The sequence below is a fragment of the Myotis yumanensis genome, unplaced genomic scaffold (assembly GCF_028538775.1).
Source record: "Myotis yumanensis isolate MYYU_CA2020_CCGP unplaced genomic scaffold, mMyoYum1.0.hap1 SCAF_4, whole genome shotgun sequence".
NCBI classification, from domain to species: Eukaryota; Metazoa; Chordata; class Mammalia; order Chiroptera; family Vespertilionidae; genus Myotis; species Myotis yumanensis.
Window position 1 is genome coordinate 79,517,428 of NW_027223755.1, and position 26,455 is coordinate 79,543,882.

Genomic DNA, 26,455 nt, shown 5'->3' on the forward strand with positions numbered 1-26,455 from the left:
TGCTGGGAGCCTGCAAGCTGGGGACCCAAGAGTCCAAGCTGCTGCTGTTGCCCCTGGCCTACAGCCCAGGGGGGCTGGTGGGACGGGCTGGTCAGTAGTCATCCACGCTCTCGATCTCACCAGAAGGTCCATGCAGGGAGTACCCTGAAGCCGGAAGAAGCTGGGTTTGAGCTCTTTCACCCACAGGTGCCTGCTCCACGCTGAGGAAGGAGCCTCCTTACTGACCCCACCCCCAAAACATACCCAAGATGCTAGGGTCCGAGTGTAGCATTAGTGCCCTCCTCTTGGCCTTGCTGCCCTCCCCAGGGCCAAGTTTGGTGCTGTGGTTGGTCTGAAAGGCGGTCTGCAGAGAGCCGCTGCTCAACCAAGCCTCCTGCCAGGCAGCAGAAAGGGAAAGGGAGTCAGGAGGGTGCTGGGCAACCTCATCCTCACCTGCAGGGGATGCGAAACCTCACCTGCTGCTGTTGCCGTTGTTGGCTGGCTTTCTGCTTAGCCCTCCGTTCCAGGAATTGTTTGGCAAATTCTTTGGCTTCCAGCGTGTCCCCCAGGCAGGAACGAATATAATCGTGGACATCATAGGGGGATTCCACCTCTTTGAGGATTGCTACAGCCATGGGCACTATAGGGCAGGATGGTGGCTGTCAGGGCCCAGCTGGTGCAAGGTTGGCACCTCTGGCCCAGCCCAGCCTCCCAGAGTCTGCCCCCTATACCATCCAGGCTGCCCGTGGTGCTCAGTGTGTGCAGCATCTGCTCACACCACTGGGTGAAGCCATCCTGGGGCCTGGGAATGCCCTGTAACAGCTTCAGCAGCTTCTCTTCCTCCTCTGTCTTTTTGCGCACAGGCCGACCAGACAGGTGGCTATACGAGTCACTAGGTTGGATAAAGATGGATTAGAGGCAAGAGATCAGTTCAGGTGTTCTCCATCCTTCCAGCCCCAGCCCAGACCCTGCAGGCCCTGGCACCCACCTGAGAGAGGGGCTGCTCCGGCTGTTCTTCAGGCCTAGGCTGCGGGCCACGCTCCCGCTGCTCTTGATGGTGTCCTCCCAAAGCCCCAGGCCGACACTGCTGCCCCCACTCTTGTCAGGCCCGCCCCACAGCGGCCCAGACTCAGATATCCACTGGTTCACGGGAGTAGCGCCCAGGCCCCCAAGCTGGTATAGATGGCAGAAAGTCAGTGGCCCAAATAGGGAAAGAAAGCTAAGTGGGGAGGCGTGTAAGGACCACATAGAGGGGCAAAGTAAAGACCACATAGAGGAGAGATCCTTTAGTCATATAAGGACCAGAGCTCCCCACCCCACACCCAAGTCACCCCTGAAAGCTGACTGGAAGGGGTTCCTGCAGGTCCAAAACTTGCAAGTCAACCAGGGAAGGGCCCAGCGTGCTTACCACTCGGTGGTTGGAGGCCTGGGCCCGCGATGACTCCCGAGGCAGAGGCTGCTTATGCAGCTGTCGCTCGCTCTCCAACTGCAGTTCAAGCAGCGTCTTCATGGAGAGTCCTTGCTTGGCCAGGCCAGCCCACAGTGGGGGTGGGGAGCTGGGTGCAGGGGGCACTGGGACTGCGGCCACTGCCTGCTGCTGCTGCAGCAGCTTCAGTAGTAGCTCCTGTTGCCGCACCTGAACCAGTGAGACAGTGAGGGCCAGCAATCTGGCCCCAAGCTCAGGCCCAAGAAGCGGGAGGGCTCAGCTGGGAACCCACCTGCTTGCGCCGAAACAACTCCTCTTCCTCCTGTCGCCGCTTCTGCTCCTCCTGTTGCTGCTGGCGTCGCTTCTCTTCCCGGCGCTTGCGCTCCTCCTCCTCCCGCTTCACCCTGAGCTCCACTTCTCTGCGCTCTTGGAACTGACAGTCAACGAGATCAGCCGTCAGACATGTGGGCACCCTGACTTCCCTGTCAGTTCAGCTCTTGACACCAAGGACTCCAGCCCCAGGATGCCTACTCACTTTATGTTGCAGCTGGAGTTGTTCTAGAATTGGACCCTGAGTCGAAGAGTTAATTGGTATGTCCCATAGACTGGCCTCACCGCCTGCAAGGGGCAAAGGCAGCTGCAGGAGGGCGCTCAGGCTCCCTGGACTGAAGCAACCTGAGGGGTAGGTGAAGCCCCTGAGCTCCCTACTTCCCCAGAGACAACTAGGCTGGACACACACCTGATTGTGATGAGGCTGAGGTATGTATATCCCAGAGGGAGCCGGAATCTGGCACCGACAAGGACCGGTTCATCGTCGGGAGCAGGTTCTGGTCCCCACTTCTGAGGAGCAAAGCACTGATTCTCAGCAATCTAAACCCATCTCCCCACTTTACATATCCTGAGGGCTCACACATGCAGCCAAGCAAAGACTGAGATGTGACAGGCACAGCAACCCACAGACCTGGGGGGTTTGAGAGCTTGGAGCTGCTGCAGGAAGGTGGTGAGCTGCTGCTGCTGCGGTGGCGTCAAGTCCCCCAGAGCCACCTTTTCCCGGAGCCCACACTGCTGGAGGGGGCGGCTGTGGAAAGGAAGACAGGCATGAGGAGGCCCACCCATATAACCCATGTCCATTCCTGTTTACAGGTCCTCCTGGGCCCTGTACCTGTTGACCAGCTGAAGAAACTGCTGGTGCTGCAGTTGCTGGTACAGTGCCGCTGCTGCCAGCTCCTGTTGCTTCTTTAGCCGCTCCTGGTCCATGTTTCCCTGAACAAGGATGAGAGTATTCCTTGTCATGCTCCACACAACCGGTTGACATCTTGCCTCCCCTCCCTGCCTCGCCCAAAGGTGGGTATGCTCACCAGCAGTGGGGGTGGTGAGGGCCCGGGGGCAAAGGGGACACGACCCCACATCTTGATCACCTCACCAAGTGGCTGGAAGCCCTCATCACAACCACGTTTCACAAGCAGGGCCATGGAGAAATAGCCCGCCTGGAACCACTCTGCCATCTCCTGTGTTGTAAAGGGGCCTGGACAGGCATAAAGAGGGCTTTGGTCAGAAAGGTATGCCAAAGGAACCCTGAAAGAGAACGATGGTGTGCCACCACCCCTAACAGCCCCTCCTGCATGCCCCCTACTCCCCATGGGCACCTTGGATCTCTCCCTGTGGGTCCTTGTAGAACCATTTTCGGGCCGCACCATGGCTGAGGGGGAGGGCAGTGGCAGCTGCAGAGTGTCGCAGGCCCTGGGTGTGCATGGCAGCCGTGAATTGCTCCTCCTCCAGGGAGCTGTCTTGCAGGGATGCCACAAGCTTCTCTGCCTCCTGGGAGCCCAGGGAGAGAGGGAAGGCTCAATTGCCCAATCACGCAATAGCAGGACAGGGCTGGGGCTAAGGTCAAGTGAGGGTGAGCTAGACACAGTGGGACAGATGGGGAAGAGCATGGTACCGGGGCAGACAGACTAACAATGGCTTTCTGTCCCCCTGTAGGGGAGGATCCCCAGAGCCTTCTTAGGCTCCTTGCCCCCACCCAACCTGCTGCAGGTGCTTCAAGCCTTCATCATCTTCCAGATCTCCAGGCGGGCCGGGGGGTGAGCTCACTCCAGGACTCAGCTGCATGCCCCTCAAATCATCTCCTGGGAGCAAAGGAAGGTGGAATGGAGGGCCCAGAGAAAGTGCAAGACAGTCCCCTATCCACCCTCTTCTAGAAAAGCAGGCTCTACTCTAGCTCTCACACAAACACCCCATGCACCACCCTCCCATAAGGAAGAGGCAGGTTTTCACCACCAGCCCTTGGTTCCAATGAAAGAGCAGCCCCACCCTCTGGCTACCTTCAGTAACTGGCAGGTCTTTCTCCACAGCATCACCTCCTTCCCCATTAGCTCCCCAGAGTGGGCCCAAGGTGGCCAATGGGGATGGAGAGCTGGACTTCTCTGAAGGTGGCAGTGGGGTCAGTTCCTTCCCACCTGAAAAGGGTAATTACCAGACTTCAAAACCAAAGAGCCAGAAGTCCTTAAAAATAGCATAGGCCCTCTGTTTGTGTCCAAACCTTGGGCTTCTAGGTAGAGTCCACCAACGTAACCCTGGTCATCTCAACATTCAGTAACTCAACACCACAAACTCCGCTTTGCACACTTCCTTTTTTGCCACTCTAATACTGGACCCTGGCATGTGTCCATGGCACTGTCCAGGGCTGTATGCACAATACCATAAATTTACTACTATGTTCTACAGATTCTTCAAGGCATTTGCAAAGGTCATTTTTTAAAAATATATATATTTTATTGATTTTTTACAGAAAGTAAGGGAGAGGGATAGAGAGTTAGAAACATCGATCAGCTGCCTCCTGCACACTCCCTACTGGGGATGTGCCCGCAACCAAGGTACATGCCCTTGACCAGAATAGAACCTGGGACCCTTGAGTCCGCAGGCCAATGCTCTATCCACTGAGCCAAACCGGTCAGGGCTGCAAAGGTCATTTTGATCACGCTTGATTTTCATATGACACACTGCCATTAAAATACAGCCCTGCTGTTTCTGGGTTCCTTCCCACACTTGTCAGTACCTGCTTTTCTGGAGTTTCTAAGCAGCCTTCTTCTAAAGGTGAGTGGACACTCAGTACCCAGCCTGGTGAGGGAACCCTCTGCCCACCTAGCCCAGTTCAGGCTCTCGGGCCTTCTCCTGAGTCCACCCTGCAGGCTTACCTGCCTCAGGTCCCTCCTCATCCAGCCCTTCGGCAGGCTCTTCCTCCTCTTCCTCCAGACCCTGGAAGTCAAGCTCCTGCTCCTCAGGAATGGACTCCTTGGGGCCCTTCTGCATGGGATTAGAGAATACAATGGGAGGTGAGGGGGCAGAGGATAAACAGGTGGGAGTAAGAGGACTCCATCAGGGCAGGTTCCCACCAATCTCTAACAAAATCCTCCCCTGGCCACCTCATGGATACCTTGAGAGGCAAGAAGGCTCCAGAGGCATCGAAGGTGCCCATTTCTTCATCCTCATCATCCAGGCACCACTCTGGGAGCCCATCCTTGTCATCATCAAAGCCGTCAGGCCCTCGGCACCTCCGGAGGTGAGAGCTGCTCCCCGCACCCCGCCCTTCCTCTTCACCACACCCTCCTCGATCCCCTCGCAAATCAAATTCAAACTTGCGACGGCGGTCCCCATGTTCCCGCCAGCCAGCCGAGCGGGGGCCACCATCTGTGGAGGAAAAGTCAGAAGGAGAATCAGTATCCCAGTTGAGCCAGAGGCTCCTCTTCTGCTGCCCATAGGACCCTTGGGACTCCCGGCATTTCCAGGACTTCTCCCCCACCCTCCTCACTCGAGAACACTTTTAGTTCCCTCCACCTGGCCATGAAAGCCCCCTGCATGGGACGTTCTTGCTGCTCCCCACCCCCTACAACACCCATCTAGCCCCAATCTCACCAGGGCTGGATGAACGCCAGCGGTCACCATCTCGCCGGGGTCCTGCCCCAAGTCTCCAGCTGCCCTCCTCCTCTTCCTCTTGCTCCTCCCGGAGAGAACGCCAGTTCTCGCTATCTGAGCGGGCATGTTCCTTCCTTGGACCAGCCCCTCCCTCCTCAAACCCGGATCGTGCTTGGGGGTAGGGGAAGACACAGTCAGCAGAGTGCAGCCACAGTCCCTGGAAGACTCTTTCTATAATCCTCATTGACAAAGAGGAGCCCAGCTCCAGGTTCTCTTGCCCCACCCTGCACCTTCCCCAGGAAAGGCCCCCCTCACTGGGGCCACCCATTCCCATCTCCCCCCACCTCTCAATGACCTTCAGGGCCTGGAACCTCCCTCACCACTATCCATACCTCCATCCCTCCTGGCCGACTTCTCAAACCGCCTCTCGCCTCTGCAGGAGGGAAAGGTGTTGGTCAAAGGACAGCTTCCCATCCCTGACTTTGAGATCTCTGCACACCTGTCCATTCTGCTCTGAGGAGGGAGGGAGGGAGGGGGGACTAGGAAAAGGTCAGACCTGGGAGGGAGCTCAAGGGGGCACACAGAACCGAAGGTCACAGAACAAATGGGGACTAAGGAAATCATAAGGAAAGGGCAGGGCTGCAGGGGTCAGAGGGCAGAGAGCGCAGTTGCTGACCAGGGCTTATTTGATTATTCTCCTGCTGCCCTCTAATGACAAAGACCTAAGCCTTTCTTCATGGGATCCTAGATCTTAACCCTAGGGCTTCTCTCTGCTCAGCCTCTATGCCATCTCCTTCCAGCCTGCACCTGTCATCCCAACTCTGGCTACGCTGGATCTCCCGGGGGTTTCGACCAAAGGCCCCGTCGCCTTCTTCAATGCTTCTTTGGTAAAAGCAACTGTCACCACGGCCACGACCTGGAACAGGAATGAGATGCACATAGGAAACTTGCCAGATCACCTCTGCACATCTTCAAACCACAGGCCCCCACCACCTGCTACCCCAGCACATGTTATCAGCCCCCTACCTCGGCTCCGAGTGCTGCCCCTGCCACGGGAGGCGCCGCCTGGGGCGGGGCCAGCCCCTTTCCCCATCAGCCTCAGCACAGCCACACTGTTCACTGACAGGGAGAAGTTTCTCTGAGGAGGGAGCCAGGGGTGGGAGTGAGGACCCAGGTACCTGACTGCCCCCACCCTGTCCAGAACTGTACCCTCCACCACCTGTCTTCCCAATCCAGCCCTCCAAGATGGAGATCCAGTGCCCTAGCCCCACCTGCTCCTCTTCCGTCAGAGGCTCCAGTGCCAGGGGCTGCAGTGGCTCCTCCTGTAGCACCGCAGCAAATTCCTTGTCTTGCAGCTCATCTGGGACCTGTCAATCAAGGCAGGAGGGCCGAGATACCACATGCTCCTGGGAACTCTCCACTGACTAAGGACAGACAAGGCAATTGGATCACGTACCCTCCCCTACACCCACCCTCCCACCTTGTTCTCCTTGACGTAGAGAGCCAGCATCTCCTCTCGCCCATATCGATAGTCAGCCAGCTTGTACTTGGGCATAGCAGGAGATGGGGGCGGGGAGGCCACACTGCCACCACTAGAAAGTGCCCTCAGCCTAGAAAAGGGACACAGGGAAGAAGAAAGACCGGAGTTTGAGCAGCTCTATTCTTTCTGGCTTTCCCATGCCGCCCAAAGCATATCTGTCTCACCACTCAGGCCCAAAGTTGAGGGTCTCTGCTGCCATTGTGGAGCTGGGTGTGTCCTAGAGATCAGAGGAGATGAGCAGGGGTGGGGGGACCTGGAGTTCACTCTCCAAATACCTGTGGAGGCAGAGGGGACACCGGGCTTAGAGAGAGCACACCCAGATAACCCTAGATGGTTAATAGGTCCCCACCTTGGTGGGCATAGTAATGGGCTCTAAAAGGACTCACCTAAACCAGCCACGTGCCACTTACACCATGAGCTAACCAGAGTCACGGCAGGGGAAGACCTAGGAGTAAGGTAGAAAACAGGGCAGCTAGGACCCTTCTGTTTCTGCAGGGGTGCCCTCCCTCGACCCAGACCCACCTGACAGCCTTACTCTGGGCAGCAGGTAGAGTACGGACCAGCCTCTCTTCAGGCAGAAGCCTATGCTGGAGTGAACCAGGGGCCCCAAGCTACTAGATGTTGGTTTGACCACAGTGGTGCCCAGGGAGGGTCCTTCACATCTGGGAAAAATCCTTAATAAGATGAGGGGAAGAAGGTGGGTTAAATTAATGGGTCAGACGGGTCTCCCTGCCTGTGGCCTACATAATGGTGACTATAGCCTCTACTCCCTCTCATCTCTGTCCCCCATGTTTGGTCCCACAAACAGTTAATTCACCCAGCAAAGCCTGACTGAGGTACTGGAGGTGGGCAGAGAATACTCCAGGCACCTCTCTAGGTCTCAGCACTCTGGCTGCCTGGCATAGCATTCAGTAAGGGGGTGGTTAAGTTTTGCATGGACATTCAGGACAAAGTTAAAACAAAAATAACCAAACAAATAAAAAACCCACTGAAACCACAAATACTGCAAAGAGAAAAAAGGTCAGTTATGAAGAGAAGGATTAGAAATTAATCTGGGAGAAAAATTATTTTCCTTCTGAAAAATTTCAGAGCTGGCTGCTTGGCAGCTAGAATCCAGAGACTCAGTTTCAAGAGAAACCCAGTACAAGGGGAGTGGGGGTGGGGATGCTACTCCAGGGACACAGGTGGGCACATGCTGAAGGCTTCATGAAGGCAAGTCCAGCCAGTGCACCCATGGGCTGGTTTACCAAACAGGAACCAACACCCAAACCCCTTCTTCTTCCCAATCAGGAAGAATCCAAACGTAAGTAAAATGAGCCAAGAAGGGAACCAAGTTATGATGATACAAGTTGGGAAGAAGGCCCCTCACCATAAAGTCCAAATAAGCTCAGAGTTACTGAGGCTGACAGAAGTGGCGGCGTTGGCAGTGACCTGTCCCTCTAAGGACCGATAAAAGATGCTCTCAGGAGGCAGCTCATCCCTGGCGGTTCCGGGCAAGCAGCGTCTCAGGTGGCTGAGCAAGGATTCTCTCACTGGTTGGGAAGAAGGCTGGACTGGAGTGTCCCCACAATGCCCATTAACTCCAAGACTCCACAACTCTGGGAAGGGAGAAGAAGGGTTTTACCAGAGGGGCCAAGGGGCAGAGGCTCTCTGACCTACAGCTGCATACCAGAATATAAAACTCTAGAACAGACACAGTACCCACTCCCAGAATCCCAGCATCTCAGGATGAAATGGAGCTTTTAAGACCAGCTAGAATGGGGCTGACCTCTCCCAGCACGGGCATCTCTTCTACAACTGCTCTGGCTGGATATTCCTGGTGATGGAACACGATACCGCACACACGGCCGTCAGAAGACAAGTCTGTTGAAAAGCTCTTCCCTTCATGGAATGCAAGTAAGCCTCCCAGACAGCAGAGTAAGGTTACTTCTTTCAATGCTACAACCATTATGCGATTTGGACAATGGGTGAACCTTAAAGACTGTGCTAAGTGAAACAAGCCAGTCACAAAAGAACAGACATTGTATGATTCCTCTTATATGAGATTCCTAGAGGACTCAAATTCAAAGAGAGAAGAGAGTAGAATGGGGGCGGGGGCGGGGGTCTGGGGCAAGAGGAGATGTTTAATGGGTACAGAGTTTCAGCTGAAATGGGGCAAATGAAAAAGTTCTGGAGATGGATGGTGGTGATAGCTGAACAATGTGAATGTATTTAATGTTGCTGAACTTTGCATTTAAAAACGGTTAAAATGGCATATGTTATATTTTACCACCATTAAAAAAAAGGTTTAAGGAAAACAATAAAAGGCATTTGGGGATAGCTATCACAAACTTAAGTCTTCCCCATTTTAAGAAAAACACCTCAAATTCCTTCAAACAAATCTTAGGAGAGGCTGTTCTGAGCCTCCTCCAGTTCACTCCATCTTCTAGAGCAGTGGTTCTCAACCTTCCTAATGCCACGACCCTTTAATACAGTTCCTCATGTTGTGGTGACCCCCAATTTCATTGTTACAAATTGAACATAATTAAAGCATAGTGATTAATCACAAAAACAATACGTAATTATATATGTGTTTTCCGATGGTCTTAGGCGACCCCTGTGAAAGGGTCATTCGACTGCCAAAGGGGTCGCGACCCACAGGTTGAGAACCGCTGCTCTAGAGGAACAAAGGAGTCCTGTGGCATGGAAGGCTGATATGGGGAGAGGGGAACAGAAAAGGGACAACTCACCCTGCCACCCCGCCAGGGAGTGGGGCAAAGGCGGCACTCCGTGGTGCTTTCCACAGCTGCCTTTGCCTCTCTGTCCTATATGAGCAAAGTGAAGAAAAACGGCTCCCAGTGTGAGAAGCAAGATATCTGCAGAGGCAAAATGAGAAGCAGTCAGGGGTCGGGGTGGGGAGCATAGGAGCAGCTGGAGAAAAAGGCCAAGACTCCAGGAGGAGAATCTGGTCCCAGAGCTGACTGGCCCTTCCTTGCCAAGCAGCACGCATGCCTCCCATAATTTCCACTCTTCTAAATAGGCATGTATCTTTCCACATGCTTCCTCGAAGCCAGCAGTTCTCAACTTGGGGGAAGGGACGGGGAGACGTGTGGCAAAATCTGGAGACATATTTGGCATCACTGGAAGGTGCTACTGGCATCTAATTCGTAGAGACCAGGGATGCTGCTAAACATCCTATAATGCATAGCACAGCTTTCCACAACAGAGAATTAGCTGGCCCTAAATGTCATTATTGCCATGGTTGAGAAACCCTCCTCTATGCCACAAGCAGAAGTGATGCCTATTCTCTGTTTATAGAGAAGAATGAAAGACCAGAGAAACCAAATTAATTGAATTTCATTCTCCCCAATGAAGAGCAAGGAAATAATTCCCTAATTATACTGTCCCATGAGAGAAATCTGAAATCCTGTCAGGAGGGAAATCATTGGGGAAAACCTAGGTTTAAAAAAAAATTATCCTAAGTTTCTCTATTACAAACTCTCAAAGCCAAGCATTTGGATTCCTTCCATGGAAGAGTGGGAGTCAGCAGGCAGAGTAGTGGGGACAAGGCCTTTCCTGGCTACCTGATCTAGGATCTCCTCATAGGCTCCTTCCAACTTAGCCCCCACCCCTCCCCATCTGCCTGCCTCCTCTACCAGCTCCTCTTTCTCAGGCCTCAGTATACCCTCACTCTCCTGGCGTCTGAATTATTACTATTAAAAGGCTGCCCCCTGCTGGAGTCATGGGGACAGGACACACTGATCCTGGGCGCTCACAATAGGCTTGAAGGAACAGGAGGGGAGCCTGTTCTCGGGTTCAGAACCCAAGGAGAAGGTAAAGATCCAGAGAATAGGCAGTCCCAGTACACACTAAGCTAAGAACATCACTTCCTCATTCCATCACCCCTAAAATTAGTCCCATTCCAAAGCAATGTGCCTTGGCACAGAAAGGTACCACTATTAACAGAAGTAGAATCCCAAATTCCCCAACATTTGAGAAACTGCCCAGCCTCAAGCCTGTTGGAGGTGACTCCGCCCTTTGTCAGGATGGAAAGATTCTCCCTGCATGGTAAATGAGAACTCTCTGAGGCTTAAAAAACGGCGCAGGCCCTGGCTGCTGTGGCTCCGTTGGTTGGAGCATCGTCCATGCACCAAAAGGTGGCAGGTTCCAATTCCTGGGCAGGGTACACACTCAGGTTGTGGGTTTGAGCCCCCATCCAGGCACATGCAAGAGGCAACTGATCAATGTTTCTCTCTCTCTCCCTTAAAAAAAAAATCAATAAGAATGTATAAACACACACACACAAACACACAGCGTAAGCCCAATCCTCTTGGCTGGTCAGCTATCCGAGCTCTATACTCTCTGAACTGTCCTGACAAATGCACAGCATGTCTACTAGTTAAGTTTTTAAAGCACTTTCACACTTTAACTCATTTGATCCCTTCTGCCCACTTGCCCAGTCTTGGGCTCCAGCCAGGGAAAACAAGGAAGAGAGGCTGCAGCTGCCTCAGGAGGGGACCCAGAAGTCTCTAGACACTCTATCCAGACTGGAGAACCACCCCAAACTCTCAAGCAGACTTTGTGAGTTTTAAGCCATTTTACATTTCTTGTTAGAATTTTTTAAATCCTTCACATGGCTGCCAGCCTCTTCTCACCTCTGCTCTAAAGTGGGTCTATTTTTTTCTATTCCAAACTCCAACCACAGATGTAAAATGGAGGGCAAACTGGGGCCCTTTAACCCATCAAATCACACACAATACTAACACATCCAATGGCTGAAAAAGCCAGACCAGGGGTCTAAGCACACAACTCACTTGACTGTATACAACATATGGTACCCGGATCCCAGGCCACGGCAGCAACACCAAGTCCAGAGCTGCCCCACCATTCCCAGTGACATGCTAGACCTACGATGCAGGAACTAAAGCTGGAGCTGGAGTCAGGGTCGGTGTCCTGGGACTGCACAGGGAACAGTGCAGATGCAAGAACCAGAAAGCAAACTCCCACACGCCGAGAACCGCACAGGGGACCGGCCTGCTGGTACCCACGCTGTTTCAATTGCAGAGGCAAGTTGGGGGCTCTCGCTGGGGAGCGAGGTTGCAACTGGCATGTGAGCTCGAAGGCCCAGCGGAGAGGCCGGGGACCATTGGGAAAGCGGTAATGAGAGGCAGGAGAGGAGTGAGCTGGGGTGGCTGCGTGAAGAACCGGCCAACAAGTCCTGATGGAGCATCACCCAGGGACCACCTGGCGGACCAGACCTGGAGGCTTCCTGGGGATCCCAGGAATGACTGAGTAGGAGGTAAGAAGTGAGGATCGCCTTAAAGTTAACTTGGAAGAATAAGAAAAGAAAAGGCGGTGTGACCGGGCTGGAGCCGGGGAGCTGCTGCATCAGGGGAGCCGGGCCGGGAAGGGCCGGGCTGGCATCAGAAAAGACGAACGTGTGGAACGCACCGGGCACCGGGAGACCCCATGACCAGGCACTAACGTCGCCGGCGGGAAGCAGGCTCAGGTGGAGACCCAGGAGGGGAAAGGCTGCCACGTTAGCCAGAGTGCAAGGCCGGGACTCCCAGACCCGCAGGGCCCAGCGAATCGCAGCGCGAACCCGGAGGCGCGCCGAGGCGTCCCGGGGGGCGAGCGGCAGGCGGGTCCGCGGCGCCGAGCGGGGCTGGCGGAGGATGCTGCAGGGGGCAGACCGGGGACCGCCGGCCGGTTTTGGAGGGGTCGGCGGACGACCGTTAGGAGCGCGGGGGTGGGAAGGAGGCGGGCCGGCCCGGAGGACAGCGTGCCCTTCAGGGAGGGGCGCCAGGTGCCCCGGGCGCGGGCAGCCGCCCCCCGGGACGGACGGCAGCGCCGGAGGCCGCGCCGGGGAAGGGGCCGACAGGGGGGCTGGGAGGCGGACGCACCGGGTGGCAGCGGCCTCGAGAGCCGCCAGGGAAGGTCCGTGCCGGCAGCCCGCGCTCTGGCTCTGGCTCCGGCAGGCTCGGCGCGGCCGCCTCGGCGTCGGGGGCGGGCCTGCCCCGGGCCGGGGGCCGCGGCGCCGCCGAGCGCTTACCACGGCTGGCGGGAGGCGCGGGGCTCCGGTCGCGGGGCGCGGGCGGCGGCGGCGGGCGGGCGGCGGGCGGCGCGCGGCTGGCTGGGGGCGGCGGAGGCGGCGGGGGAAGGGGCGCTGGCGCTCCCGCGGTGGCCGCTCCTCTCTGTTTGTGTTTGTAGCAAGATGGCTGCCCGCCTCGCACCACGTGACGCGGACGCGGGGCCGCAGGGCCGCCCCCTCCGCCGCCGCCGCCTCCCGCCGCGGCCCGGCCGGCCCCGACCCACACGGCCTCGCCGGCTCTCCGCGTGCCCTGCTGGGGCGGCCTGTGCGCCCGCCGCCCCCCAGCCCCCCGGCACGTGACCCGGGAGCCCGGCTGGTCACGTGACGCGGGGCTCGCGGCGGTCAGGGGTGGGGGTGCCCCCGGGGTACTCCCTGGCTGCCCCCTGACACGTGACGCGCGACCGTCGTGGAGTCCGGCGCTAGTGACATCGCCGGCTTCTGATCAGTCAGTCGGCTTCCTCCAGGAAGCCCGCCGGTGTTGAAAGGTGCGTTTATCAGGGGTCCTGGGATACACGCACCAAGTGAGGAACCTACTGATTCACAACAGCCCGAGGCGGTGCTGGCCGGGGAGACCTGGAGTTTGTCTGGCTCTGCCATTGACTAAGAATTGACTCTCTTGTAGTAACTAGGAGGTAATGTTGTTCGCAGTCCCATCCCTGGCCCCCACTCCACTCCCTTCCTGGAGTGCTGAAATCATTAGAATAAGTGAATGTGAAAGGCTTTGAAAGGATGATAACTACTATGCAAATGTAAAATGTAGATCGACACCTCCTTTGTTTAAAGAGGTTTTCCGGAATGACTTTTCTGAATCCCTGAACCTTTTAGGATGAAAAAGTTGTGTGTGTTTTCACGATTTTCCTTGGAAGTCATTCTAGAATGTATACTCTACCGCCCAGCTTCCTAAAATAGCTGTTACCAAATACAAAATAATCCTTCTCAAAACAGGGAAAGTAAGTTCCAACTTGTGCCATAACCAGTAGCGGACCTTAGGAGCAGCCAGTGAAGAAGCCTTTTGTTCCTGCACCGAATACCTTGCTCTCCCCCCAGGCTTCTATGCATTTGTAGTTTTAGTGTCTGCTTTTTTCAGTTCCCTTGTCTTTCTTGCAGACAGGATTCCTGCCTCTGTTGTCCGTCAAACAGGCCCAGAAATGGCAGTTGTTTAAAGCAAGGGCTCCTGTCCTGATTCCATCCATTACCAACTGTGGCCTTGGGCAAATTATTAATCTCTCTCCTCTGGATTATATAGTAAAGCATTTAACACAGTGCTTGGCACAGGGCAAGTACTTCACAAATGTTAGGTAATAGCGGCTTTTGATTACACACAGCCCACAATATTCAGATTATTAATACTGTATGAAAATGTATCAACAGAATCCAGTCTTGGATCAGAATTTTTCTCCTAGAATATGCTTATGACAGCTGGGTATTTTTGTTTGTTTTTTTTACCCAAAAGCTTTTTGCCCTAGCCAGTTTGCTCAGTGGATAGAGCGTCGGCCCGTGAATTGAAGGGTCCAGGGTTGGATTCCTTCCTAGGGCATGTACTTCGGTTGCAGACTCGATCCCTGGCCCTGGCCCAAGTCAGGGTGCCTGCAGGAGGCAACAAATTCACATCAGTGTTTCTCTCTCTCTGCCTCTCCCCCTCCCTCCCACTCTCTAAAAATCAATGGAAAGATATCCTCTGGTGAGGATTAAAAAAAAATTTTTTTAAAGCTTTTGTTGTTGCTTTTTATTTGTTTTTTAACTTTGCTAGATTGTGTTCTGGATGGTTGGAAGTTATCAGCAGTCTAACCTCTGAATGAGTGAGGTCTTAGCATGTCTTATTATTAACTAGATGCTCAGTGCACAAATTCATGCACAGGTGGGGTCCCTCGGCCTGACCAGCAATCGGGGTGTCTTGCCCAGTCCCCGATGGGTGCCGGCCAGCCAGGGAGGGACCGCAGGAGGTTGGCCAGTGGGGAGGAACTGCGAGAGGGGTCCAGAGCGTGTCTGGGACGTCTCGCCCAGTCCCAGTCCGCTGGACCCCAGCAGCAAGCGAACCTACCAGTTGGAGCGTCTGCCCCCTGGTGGTCAGTGTGCATCATAGTGACTGGTTGAGTGGTCGACCAATCGGTAGGACACTTAGTTTATTAGGCTTTTATATATATACTAGAGGCCCGGTGCACAAAAATTTGTGCACTCGGCGGGGGGGGGGGGGGGGGGTTCCCTCAGCCCAGCCTGTGCCCTCTCACAGTCTGGGACCCCTCAGGGGATGACCACCTGCTGGCTTAGGCCCGCTCCCTGGGGGATTGGGCCTGAGATGGCAGTCAGACATCCCTCTGGCAGCCTGGCAGCCCTTGGGGGATGTCCACTTGCCAGCGGGGAGCAGGCTTAAACTGCAGTCAGACATCCTTAGCGCTGCTGAGGAGGTAGGAGAGACTCCCACCACCACCGCTGTACTGGCAGCCATCAGCCTGGCTTGTGGCTGAGCAGAGCTCCTCCCATGTGAGAGCACCCTGACCACCAGAGGGCAGCTCCTGCATTGAGCGTCTGCCCCCTGGTGGTCAGTATGTGTCATAGTGACCAGTCATTCCCAGTCCTTCTGCTGTTAGGGTCAGTTTGCATATTACCCTTATACTATATAGGATAGAGGCCTGGTGCACGGGTGGGGGCCGGCTGGTTTGCTCTGAAGGGTGTCCCGGATCAGGGTAGGGGTCCTGCTGGGGTGCCTGGCCAGCCTGGATGAGGGGATGATGGCTGTTTGCAGCTGGTCACACCCCCTTCAGGGTGGGGGTCCCCACTGGGGTGCCTGGCCAGTCTGGGTGAGGGGCTGAGGGCCGTTTTCAGGCTGGCGGGTGACTGAAGCTCCTAACCTCTCCTTTTTTCCTTTTTTTTTTAAAATTCTGGGATTTATTTACCTTCTATGGCTGTCACTGGAACTGAGAGCTGGCTTTAGCTCTGAGGCTCGGCTCCAGCTCTGAGACCTCGGCTGCTGAAAGCAGGTATCTGGGTTTGTTTGGCTTCTATAATTGAAACACTGTTGCAGCTCCAGCTCTGGGGCCGGCTGGCTGAAAGCAGGTTTCTGGGGTTTGTTTAGCTTCTATAATTGCAACATTGTTTCTTAGAGTGCAGCTCAGAGGCCGGCAGCGGCAGGTGGGGAACCTTGGCTTCCTCCATCACTGGAGCAAGCAAGCCTCCTGTTCGCTTCAGCTGCCTGGCTGCTGGCCGCCATCTTGGTTGGCAGTTAATTTGCATATCGCCCTGATTAGCCAATGGGAAGTGTGTCGGAGGTACGGTTAATTACCATGTTTGTCTATTATTAGATAGGACTAGAGGCCCAGGGCATGAATTCGTGCACCAGTGGGGTCCCTCGGCCTGGTCTGCAGGATCGGGCCAAAACTGGCTCTCTGACATCCCCCGAGGGGTCCTGGATTGCGAGAGGGTGCAGGCCAGGCCGAGGGACCCCACTGGTGCACGATTGGGGCCGGGGAGGGACTGGGGGAGGACTCCAGGGCATGTCCGGCCTGTCTCTCTCAGTCCTGATCAGCCGGACCCCAGCAGCAAGCTAACCTACTGGTCGGAGCATCTGTCCCTTGGTGGTCAGTGCATGTCATAGTGACTGTTTGACTGGTCAACTGTCTGCCCCCTAGTGGTCAGTGCACATCATAGCAACTGGTTGACCGGTTGACTGTCTGCCCCCTGGTGGTCACTGCACATCATAGCGAGCAGTTGAGCTGTCTTAGCATATCATTAGCATATTATGCTTTGATTGGTTGAACAGATGGTCGGACTACCAGACACTTAGCATATTAGGCTTTTATTATATAGGACAGATTAGCAAATGTGAGGTTGTAAATTATGGTGGAGAAATGGTACACAGGCAAAGAGACCTCTGTGCACTGGGAGCAGTTGGTGACAGTGGTGGCTTGTGCTGAGTTGAAAGAAGGGCAAGATTTAAGTAAATTTAGGAAAAGTGACATCCTCTTGAGAATAGTGACAATGCAGGCTGATGGGAGAAGAGGACCTGGATTGCTAGTTAGATGAGAAGTGAAGTGAAATTTCAGTCAGGGCCTTGAATGCTACCATGAAAATGGTTTTGACCCAAGTGTAGCACTCACTAGATGCAGTGAGTCAAGAAGAGCAAAACTGCCAATGAGAATGAAAAAAAAAAAGAGCAAGACTGACTCCAGGGTATAAAATTGGAATGATCCCCCATGGTTCCTTGTGTGCCGGTTTGTGACCCTGGGCAAGTCCTGTCCCCCAACTGTAAAATGGGAACCACCATGGTGCTGATGATGACAGTATGGAAATGAATCCTATAAGCTCCCTCTTTGAGAAAGGAAACCGTATCAGACAATCTCTCGTGTGCAGTATTAAAGAAAAAATTTACAAACAAATCACTTGGACCTAAAATATTTTTTATTCGGATACTATGCTGTAAAATGTCTTGGTCTGTGTTGTTTTAAATTTGCAAGCTTTTGAACTAAACAAGAGATTTAGTGAGATGATTAATCTAGATGAAAGGAAGGTCTCAAGTAAGACTAAACAGCTAAGGGGGCTCAGTGGAGGGGGGTGGGGGGAAATAGGGGACATCTGTTATACTATCGTCAATAAAAAAAAAAGCTTAAAAAAATAAAAATAGAAGATTCATGCCTCACACAAAAAAAAGACTAAACAGCCAAGCTCTGCCTTTTTTCCTAATGGAAGATTCCTCTGTGGTGTTTACCTTCAATGAAATGTAAAAAGGTAAGGACCATCTTAGTGTCAAATCAGCTTACAGTATTACAGGGCTTGGCTTCACCCAACTAATTGTGAACCTTTACATTTATCTGGATGTCAAAGTTTGGAAAACATATTTTAGATAACATGAAAAGACACACAACTTAAGTAACAGTTCACAAATTATTCTTATTTTTAATTATCAGACAAAATGGGCCTTAATTTATTGCATTCAGAATTAGTTTCTACTAAGTTCTTTGGTCCACCAAATGTAATTTTTTCTCAAGTCACCAGTGACCCATGTCGCTAAATCCACTGGTCCAGTGTCATATGTGGCCTCTCGGAGTCAATCACTCCCTCCTCCAGAAAACGCTTTCTTCATCTGGCTTCCACACTCCCTTGGATTTCTTCCTATCTCACTAGCTGCTCCTGAGTCCTTTGCTGGTTCCTTCTCTCCTCTCCTATCTCCAATGACTTAGTCCTTCTAGACCTCCTCTCTGTAATAGGAGGAACTACACAGGATATGAGTCCCACTGCTAGAAATTGTCTCAGCTTAGCCATTGCTTCCCCCAAGGTCTTATTGGCTATTTCCCCTTGGGGGTCTACCAAATTCCTGTACATTCTCCGCACTGGTCATACTATTTTTCACATCTTGTTTGCCTTCCACACTAACTATGAGCTGCTTAGCACAGTATTCTATGATGTTACCAGTATTCCAACCATCTAACAGGGCTCCTTGAGCCCATCTTTATTGCTGAGTAGTATTCCATGGTGTGGATGTACCACAGTTTTTTAAACTATTTACCTGCTGAGAGACACCTGGCTTGTTTCCAGGTTGGGATATTATAACTAACACTGCTATGGACATGTGTGTACAGGTTTTAAATGCTCAGGAGGATTCTTGCTGGGTCATATGGTGAGTATGTTTAGCTTTACAAGAAACTGCCAAACTGTTTTCCAAAGAGGCTGTATCATTTAACATTCCCACAAGCGGTGTATGAGAGATCCATACATATGTATGACAAGTTTCTCTGCATTCTTGTCAGCACTTGGTATTGTGAAGGATTTTTATTTTGGATATTCTAATAGGTGTGTAGCAGTCATGGTTTTAATGGCTAATGATACTGAATGTCGTATGTGCTTTTTTGGCATCTTGATAGTATCTCATCAAGGCTTTTGCCTAGCCCTAGCCGGTTTGGCTTAGTGGATAGAGCATCGGCCTGTGGACTGAAGTGTCCTGGGTTCGATTCTGGTCAAGGGCACATGCCCAGGTTCTAGGCTCGATCCCCAGATGGGGTCGTGCAGGAGGCAGATGATCAATGATTCTCTCTTATCAATGATGTTTCTATCTCTCTCCCTCTCCCTTCCTCTCTGAAATCAATAAAGAAATATATATATATATATAAAGACTTTTGCCTATTTTCTAATTGAGCTGTTTTCTAACTCTTGAATTTAGAGTGTTCTATATATATTCTGAATACAAGTCCTTTGTCAAATATATGATTTGCAAATATTTTATCCCAGTCTGACTTCTCTTTTCATCCTATTAATGTGCTCTTTCACAGAGTAAAAGTTTTTTTAAATTTTGGTTGACATACAATTTATCAATTTTTTAAAAAATATATATTTTATTGATTTTTTACAGAGAGGAAGGGAGAGGGATAGAGAGTTAGAAACATTGATCAGCTGCCTCCTGCACATTCCCCACTGGGGATGTGCCCGCAACCAAGGCACATGCCCTTGACCGGAATCGAACCCGGGACCCTTGAGTCCGCAGGCCGACACCCTATCCACTGAGCCAAACCGGTTAGGGCAATTTATCAATTTTTTTGTTTAATAGTACATCATGCTTTTGGAGTTGTAGGAGTTGTGTCAAAAACTCTTCACCTGCCCCTGTGTCATGAAGATATTTACCTGTGTTTTCTTCTGAAAGGTTTACATTTTATATTTAGATCTATCATCCATTTTGTGTTAATTTTTTTCATAGAGCTGAGGTCCAGTTCTTTTCCTGTTTGTCCAATTGCTTTAATACCATTTGCTGAAAAGACTTTCTTTCCCCATTCAACTGCTTTTACACTATTGTCAAAATCAGCTGGCTGTACTTGTGTGAATCAATTTCTGGGTTCTCCGTTCCATTTTATTGATTTTTGTGTCTATCCCTTGGGAGATACCACACTATCTTGATATCGTGTTTATATTTTAAGTATTAAAATCAGGGAGTATGGTTCCAACTCTTTCTTTTTCAAAATTGCTTTAATTTTTCTTGCCTTTCCATATAACTTTTACAACAAACTTGTTTAAATCTGCAAAAATTCTTGCTGGGATTTTCTTGCTGGTAATTGTATTAAAGCTAGAAATCAATTTGAAGAGAATTGATATCTTTACTGTTAAATCTTCCAATACACATGGAATAGCTATGGAATAGGACATGGTATAGCTATGTATTTACTTAGATTTTTTATTTTTTTCATCAGCATTTGTAGATTTTCAGCATATAGATTTTGTAGATGTTTTGTTAGATGTATATGTAAATATTTCTCTCCCCCCCCCCCCCATCTCTGGGGTAACTATAAATGGTATTATTGTTTTAAATTTTAGTTTCCAATTGTTTATTGCCAGTGTGTAGAAATACAATTGATTTTTTGTATGTTAATCTTGTATCCTGCAAACTTCCTAAATTCATTTATTAATTATAAGTTTTTTTATAGACTCTTGGGATTTTTTATGTATATAGTCATGTCATCTGCAAATAGAAAGTTTTATTTCTTCCTTTCCAATCTATATCCTTTTCTTGCCTTATTGCATTGGCTGAAATAAGAGTGGCGAGAGAAGACAGTCTTTTAAAAGAAAGGTGGCCATGCCCAGCCTGTGTGGTTCAGTGGTTGAGTGTGGGACTATGAACCAAGAGGTCACGGTTTGATTCTGAGTCAGGGCACATACAAAGGTTGCTGGCTCAATCCTCAGTAGGGGGCATGAAAGAAGCAGCTGATTGATGATTCTCTCATTATTGATGTTTCTTCCTATCTCTCCCTCTCCCTCTCTGAAATCAGTAAAATAAAAACAAAAAGAAAGGTGGCCAGTGTTTTACTATTAAGTATAATGGTAGTTGTAGGTTTTTTGCAGATGCTCTTTATAAGGTTGAAGAAGTTTCTTCTATTCTTTGTTTGCCTAACATTTTTAAAAATCATAAATGGAATGATTATGCTGAATAGTTTTTCTCCATAAACTGAAATGATCATATGAACTTTTTCCTTTAGAGTGTTAATGTGTTTTATATATATATATATATATCTCAAAAGAAATTTTATTTAAAAATACTTTACAGCCCTAGCCGGTTTGGCCCGATGGATAGAGCGTTAGCCTGTGGACTGAAAGATCCCAGGTTCCATTCTGGTCAAGGGTACATGCCCGGGTTGCAGGCTTGATCCCCAGTAGGGGGTGTGCAGGAGGCAACCAGTCAGTGATTCTCTATCATCATTGATGTTTCTCTCTCTCTCTCTCTCTCTCTCTCTTTCACTCACTCTCCCTCTCTCTCTCCCTGCCTCTCTGAAATCAATAAAAAATATATTTAAAAAAATACTTTACAGACATGGATGTTTGAAAAAACTCTTTAGTTAACTGTATATAAATGAAAAAATTAATAAATAACATTAGTATAACAGACCTGAACATGAACACACTGGCAAAACAAATGGACTTAAAATGGAAATGAATCTTAAAGCTCTGCTATTCCCTGTATGAATATTTACCTGCTGTTTTTCTTATTTTTTACAAGTGAGAAAGATTAAATACTATGAATATAAAGTTTCTTATATTAATGACACACTTTTAAAATAGCCAACAAAAATCTCACCTACGCTTTCTGTTTAACTTCCACACTGATGCACAAAGCGAGGCATCAGCTCTCAGCTCCACCCAGGTCAAGAATGTTAAGTCACAAATAAGGAGAACCTCAGAGAGAACTGTTTCTATCCCCACATTCTTTATTAGTTAAAGGCTCAGGGAAGAACTCAGAAAAGGGAGAGAAAAAAGTAAAATGCTATTACATAGAAAACATTTTTTTTTCCTTTCCCCCCTGAAACCTAGTGGTCACAATTCTGAAGACAGGCTCCTGGTCACAGTTCTTGCTGCCTTTTCCAGGGAAAACTCGATCCCCAGAGAGGGCATTCACTGCCTAATGCTCTAAGTCTGAAAGCTTCCGACAAAAGGCATGATGTGGTAGATAGGTTAATTGGTTTTCTTATATTGCGCCATCTTTGAAATCAGATTCACTTGATCATGGTTTATAATTCTTTTTATATATAGTAGTCCCCACTTATCTGCTGGGGTACATTCCGAGACCCAAGTGGCTACCTAAACACAGATAGTACCAAACCTTATATATACTGTGTTTTTCTTTCATTTTTTAATCTTTATTGTTGAAAGTATTACATATGTAAAATAAGGGCTACCTCGACAGTTGATCTGATAACCAAGACGGCTTCAAAGTGACTAATGGATGGGTAGTTTATACAGTGTGGATATGCTGGACAAAGGATTGAATTACATCCCTGGAGAGCAGGAAGGCGAGATTTCATCACACTATTAAGAGCAGCACGCTATTTCAAACTTATGAATTATTTCTGTAATATCCCATGTAATATTATCAGAAGCAAGTTGACCATGGGCAACTGAAACCTTGGAAAGTGAAACCAGGGATAAAGGGAGACTACTGTTGAATTCAGCTTAACAATAACCCACAACCGTCGGACCAACTACTACTGTTGAATTCAATTTGCTAACATTTTGTTGAGGATTTTTGCATCTTTGTTCATGAAAGATACTGGTCTGTAGTTTTCTTCTTTTATATTTGTCTAGTTTTGACCTCATGAAATTAGTTGGGAAATGTTCCTTCCCACTCTGTTTTCTGAAAGATATTGTGTATATAATTCGTGTTATTTCTTCTTTGGTAGAATTCACCAGTGAAAACATCTGGACCTAGATATTTCTTTTTCTAAAGGTTTTTCTTAAAGCTGTCAATTAAATTGATAGTTATAGGGCTATTCAGAGTATCAGTTTCATCTTGAGTGAGTTTGGTTGGTTGTGGTTTTCTAGGAATTGGTCCATTTCACCCAAGTTGTCAAATTTATGTAAGTAGAGTTGTTTGTATTATCCTCTTAGTATCTTTCAGTGTATGAGGGATCTTTAAGGCTATTCCCGCTTTCATTTCTAATAATCATAATTTGAGTCTTCTTTCTCTTGTCCCTCTTTTTAGCCAGTCTTGCAAGGTCAATTTTATTTATCTTTTCAAAGAACTAGCTTCTGAGTTGAGTTTCTTTATTGTCTTTCTGTGTATCATTGATTTTTGCTCTTTATTATTTCCTCCCATCTTATTGCTTTGGCTTTATTTGGCTCTTCTTTTTCTAGTTCCTTGAGGTAACTTAGATTATGCTTCCCTTCTTCTTTTTTTTTTCTAAAGAGAATCTTTTAAAAAATATATATTTTACTGATTTTTTTTTACAGAGAGGATGGGAGAGGGATAGAGAGTTAGAAACAGGGATGAGCCCTGGCCGGTTTGGCTCAGTGGATAGAGCGTCAGCCTGCGGACTGAAGGGTCCCGGGTTCGATTCCGGTCAAGGGCATGTACCTTGGTTGCGGGCACATCCCCAGTGGGTGGTGTGCAGGAGGCGGCTGATCGATGTTTCTCTCTCATCGATGTTTCTAGCTCTCTATCCCTCTCCCTTCCTCTCTGTAAAAAATCAATAAAATAAAAAAAAAAAGAAAGAAACAGGGATGAGAGAAACATTGATCAGCTGCCTCCTGCACACTCCCTACTGGGTATGTGCCCACAACCAATGTACATGCCCTTGACCAGAATCGAACCTGGGACCCTTGAGTCCACAGGCCAATGCTCTGTCCACTGAGCCAAACTGGTTAGGGCTGCTTCCTTTCTTTTAAAAATACTGAGCAGTTGTTTCAGAATACTCCTTGGTTCCCAGAAGAACTATTTACCCATTAAAACTCAGCTCAGGTGTCACTTCTGAGGGAGAATAGGGTTGTAGCCAGCCTTTCCTCCTCACCTACTACCTTGCCCTCCTTCATTACCCTCCAAACTGGTGGTTAATGAAATAATCTGAAGCTAAAAAAGAGAACTATGGGATTTAACTAGTGCTGAGAGTTCTTTCTAACCTGCAGTAAAATAAGGTTAGACTCTACCCTAGGCAACTAGAGAGGGGCCTGGGGCCCATAAAAATTCCAACTCACTTGTGTAGGCTTCCAGTTTACAAGGTTATATTGGACTTCACAACTCCATGGCAAGACAGGAATTACCCCATTTGAATGATGGGAAAACTCAAGCAGAGCGTAGTTCGAGATCCCCAATGCAGGCCTAACGCATTTCCAAAGGGAACTCCAGAAGCTGCACCAATCTGGGCAGAGAACTTCTCCCCACTGGTCTTAGGGAGCGAGGAACCGCCCCCCGCTCAGTGCTTCGCCTTGCCCTGCCCGCCAGGGGGCGCACGTTCCTGCTCCCAGGTCTCGGGAAGCCACCAAAGAACCGGTGGGTGATAGTTGAGCGGGGTGAGTTAGCGTACCCCGAGGGAATCGTGAAACCTGGGCCTCATAGCTTGGATCCCCAAGGGTGGGCCTAGGGTCGGCCGGCAACAGGCAAGGGAGAGGGACAGGTCCCCGTGAACTGCCGGAGAGCCCAGGGATGCTGTCCTCTGTCGAGGGCCACCCCTCACCACTCAATGCCCCCCTCCGTATTTGGGCAACGGGGACTTTGGGCGAGAGTTCAGCTCCATTAGGCCACCTCTGACCAGAGCAACTGCGATGGCTGCAGGAGCCCAGGCTTGTCTTTAGCTCCTTTGCGATCCCATTCTTCTGCATTCACTGCCTTCCCTGCTGTCATTGCCAGAGCCTCACCCACATTCTCCACGCCCCTGGTATAGCCGCTTCCCCCCCCGCACCCAAGACCCCTCTCTCCCCGCAAGACCCGCCGAGAGCCGGAACTTGGTCTGGCCTAGGGCAGCTGACGCTCCTCCTCCTTTGACCTGGGCCCGCCCCCTGCCCCTGGGCCCGCCTCCAAGACACGTGGTAGATCCATCATCCCGGAAGCCTCGCGTTACTCCAACGCCTCGCGCGGTTCCCCGAGCGGCTGTAGGTTAGGGGCGGGGAGCACGGAGGCCGGGAAGGCGGTTCGCGGAGCTCGCAGAAGCCCGTGGTCGCCCGCGACCTGGCGTTCCTGTTGAGCGCCCCTTTCCTTCCCTCCTTCGGGTCTGGGGTCCTGGCTGCACCCTCTACTAGGCCGGTTGGCACAACGCGTAAGTGACCTGACGGGGAGAGGGCCGCGTCCGCAAGGGGGCCACCTGGACCCGAGAGAGTAGGCGCGAGAGCCGGGGAGCGGGCGGTGGAGGGGCTTGAGGTTGGGGCGATGTATGAATGAATAGAGCCGGCGGTGGCGGTGCAGGAGACGCGGAAGCTTGGGGGTAGTGGGCGGGGACTGAGGCCGGAAGCGAAGAGGGGCATTGAGTGCGCCCCCTCCTGGTTACACCTATTGGACAGGAAATGGAGTAGAAAAAGAAGCGAAGTCGCTTGTCACCCCTCACTGATTTCGTCTTTTTCCCGCCAGGGCACGCACCATGGCAGAAAACAGAGAGCACCGTGCGGCCGTCGAGGCTGAACTGGATCCAGTGGAGTACACCCTTCGGAAGCGACTGCCCCACCGCCTGCCCCGGAGGCCCAATGACATTTATGTCAACATGAAGACTGACTTTAAGGCCCAGCTGGTCCGCTGCCAGAAGCTGCTGGACGGTGGGGCGCGGGGTCAGAACGCATGCACTGAGATCTACATTCATGGCTTGGGCCTGGCCATCAATCGTGCGATCAACATCGCCCTGCAGCTGCAGGCGGGCAGCTTCGGGTCCCTGCAGGTGGCCGCCAATACCTCCACGGTGGAGCTTGTTGATGACCTGGAACCAGAGACTGATGCACGAGAGCCGCTGACCCGAATCAGAAACAACTCGGCCATCCACATCCGAGTTTTCAGGGTCACACCGAAGTAATTAAAATGAGTCTGGCTCACTTTGTCCAGCCACCCTCAGCTAGGCTCAGGTATGACTCTCCTTGTACTGAGTACTGTCATGGACCTCCTGCCAGAGTCAGGAAAAGCCTGTCTTCTCATAGCCCAAAGGATTCTGAATTGAGACAGGGAGTGTGTCTCTTGGGCCCAAGCAATAGGCCTTCCTGAATCTTTGTGGTCTGTAACCCACCATTGTCCTAGACAATAAAAAGTATCGAGTTGTGTTAGTGTCCATCCACCCCACTGCCACTCCTTTCCCCTGTGTAAAGTCTGTTTGTGCTTGAAAAGAAGAGTAGGAAACCTGACAAGTATGTCAATGTAGGAGGGAAACTTGAGGTGCCTTCACAGAGAGCATACATTGTACTAGGGACAGTGTAACAAACTTTAGTACAATGCAAAATCATGACAACCCAATGTTTGCCTTAAAATTTCTCATTCGCTCAGAGGCAGGCCTAATGGATAAGGTGTACACTTTTGCCTGCTGAATGCAGCTGGGATAGTTGTATGCTCAGAAGCATCAGGCTCTGGTAGAGACTCCCAGGCACAGAAAAGGTGGGGGTTTAAAAATGAAAGAAGCAAAAACTAGGGTCTCCTTTGTATCAGCCTCTGGTAGGGATTGACACATAGCTTCATTCATTTCTTGGTCCTGCAGAGCCCAAAGTGTTCTAAGCAACTACGGTCCAGAGCCCTTCAGACCTTTCTGGCTGGGCTGCTCTAGTGGAAAAAGAAAGCCTCTCCCCTGAATTACTGGGCACAGATAAATAGTTTTAG

General features: G+C 50.7%; 2 protein-coding genes across 5 annotated transcripts; one reads left to right on the top strand and one right to left on the bottom strand.

Moving 5' to 3' along the window:
• GIGYF1 (GRB10 interacting GYF protein 1) lies at positions 1-8,798 on the bottom strand. Of its 2 annotated transcripts, XM_070412692.1 has the most exons (27): positions 8,230-8,798; positions 7,383-7,534; positions 7,247-7,305; positions 7,025-7,135; positions 6,801-6,930; positions 6,592-6,687; positions 6,347-6,458; positions 6,128-6,236; positions 5,713-5,753; positions 5,321-5,491; positions 4,842-5,095; positions 4,603-4,711; positions 3,730-3,864; positions 3,434-3,534; positions 3,052-3,223; positions 2,764-2,930; positions 2,568-2,668; positions 2,367-2,483; positions 2,145-2,245; positions 1,941-2,023; positions 1,698-1,838; positions 1,388-1,615; positions 968-1,152; positions 711-871; positions 456-619; positions 244-373; positions 1-144 (listed from the first exon to the last, which is right to left on the bottom strand). In XM_070412692.1, exons 4-27 carry the CDS (start codon positions 7,057-7,059, stop codon positions 92-94), a joined length of 3,096 nt encoding a protein of 1,031 aa, XP_070268793.1. In that variant the 5' UTR covers positions 7,060-7,135; positions 7,247-7,305; positions 7,383-7,534; positions 8,230-8,798; the 3' UTR covers positions 1-91. The 2 variants fall into 2 exon arrangements, with proteins under 2 accessions (XP_070268793.1, XP_070268794.1); XM_070412693.1 differs by lacking the exons at positions 6,801-6,930; positions 7,025-7,135; positions 7,247-7,305; positions 7,383-7,534; positions 8,230-8,798 and having other exon boundaries at positions 6,347-6,439; positions 6,592-6,787.
• A 4,339-nt stretch (positions 8,799-13,137) lies between these two features.
• On the top strand, positions 13,138-25,916 carry POP7 (POP7 homolog, ribonuclease P/MRP subunit). 3 transcript variants are annotated; one of them, XM_070412697.1, is made up of 2 exons: positions 13,138-13,415; positions 25,235-25,916. In XM_070412697.1, exon 2 carries the CDS (start codon positions 25,245-25,247, stop codon positions 25,665-25,667), a length of 423 nt encoding a protein of 140 aa, XP_070268798.1. In that variant the 5' UTR covers positions 13,138-13,415; positions 25,235-25,244; the 3' UTR covers positions 25,668-25,916. The 3 variants fall into 3 exon arrangements, with proteins under 3 accessions (XP_070268798.1, XP_070268799.1, XP_070268796.1); XM_070412698.1 differs by lacking the exon at positions 13,138-13,415 and adding an exon at positions 15,807-15,908; XM_070412695.1 differs by lacking the exon at positions 13,138-13,415 and adding an exon at positions 24,678-24,926.
• The last annotated feature ends 539 nt before the right edge of the window (positions 25,917-26,455 follow it).

What these genes read in the sequence shown, in the direction of transcription:
- GIGYF1 (XM_070412692.1), bottom strand. Translation starts at nt 7,059, where the DNA reads ATGGCAGCAGAGACCCTCAACTTTGGGCCTGAGTG. An exon ending in GGGCAGCACTCGGAGCCGAG is followed by an intron (nt 6,237 to 6,346) that starts GTAGGGGGCTGA and finishes TTCCTGTTCCAG; the next exon opens with GTCGTGGCCGTGGTGACAGT. An exon ending in CCTCACCACCCCCACTGCTG is followed by an intron (nt 2,669 to 2,763) that starts GTGAGCATACCC and finishes ATCCTTGTTCAG; the next exon opens with GGAAACATGGACCAGGAGCG.
- POP7 (XM_070412697.1), top strand. Translation starts at nt 25,245, where the DNA reads ATGGCAGAAAACAGAGAGCACCGTGCGGCCGTCGAGGCTGAACTGGAT.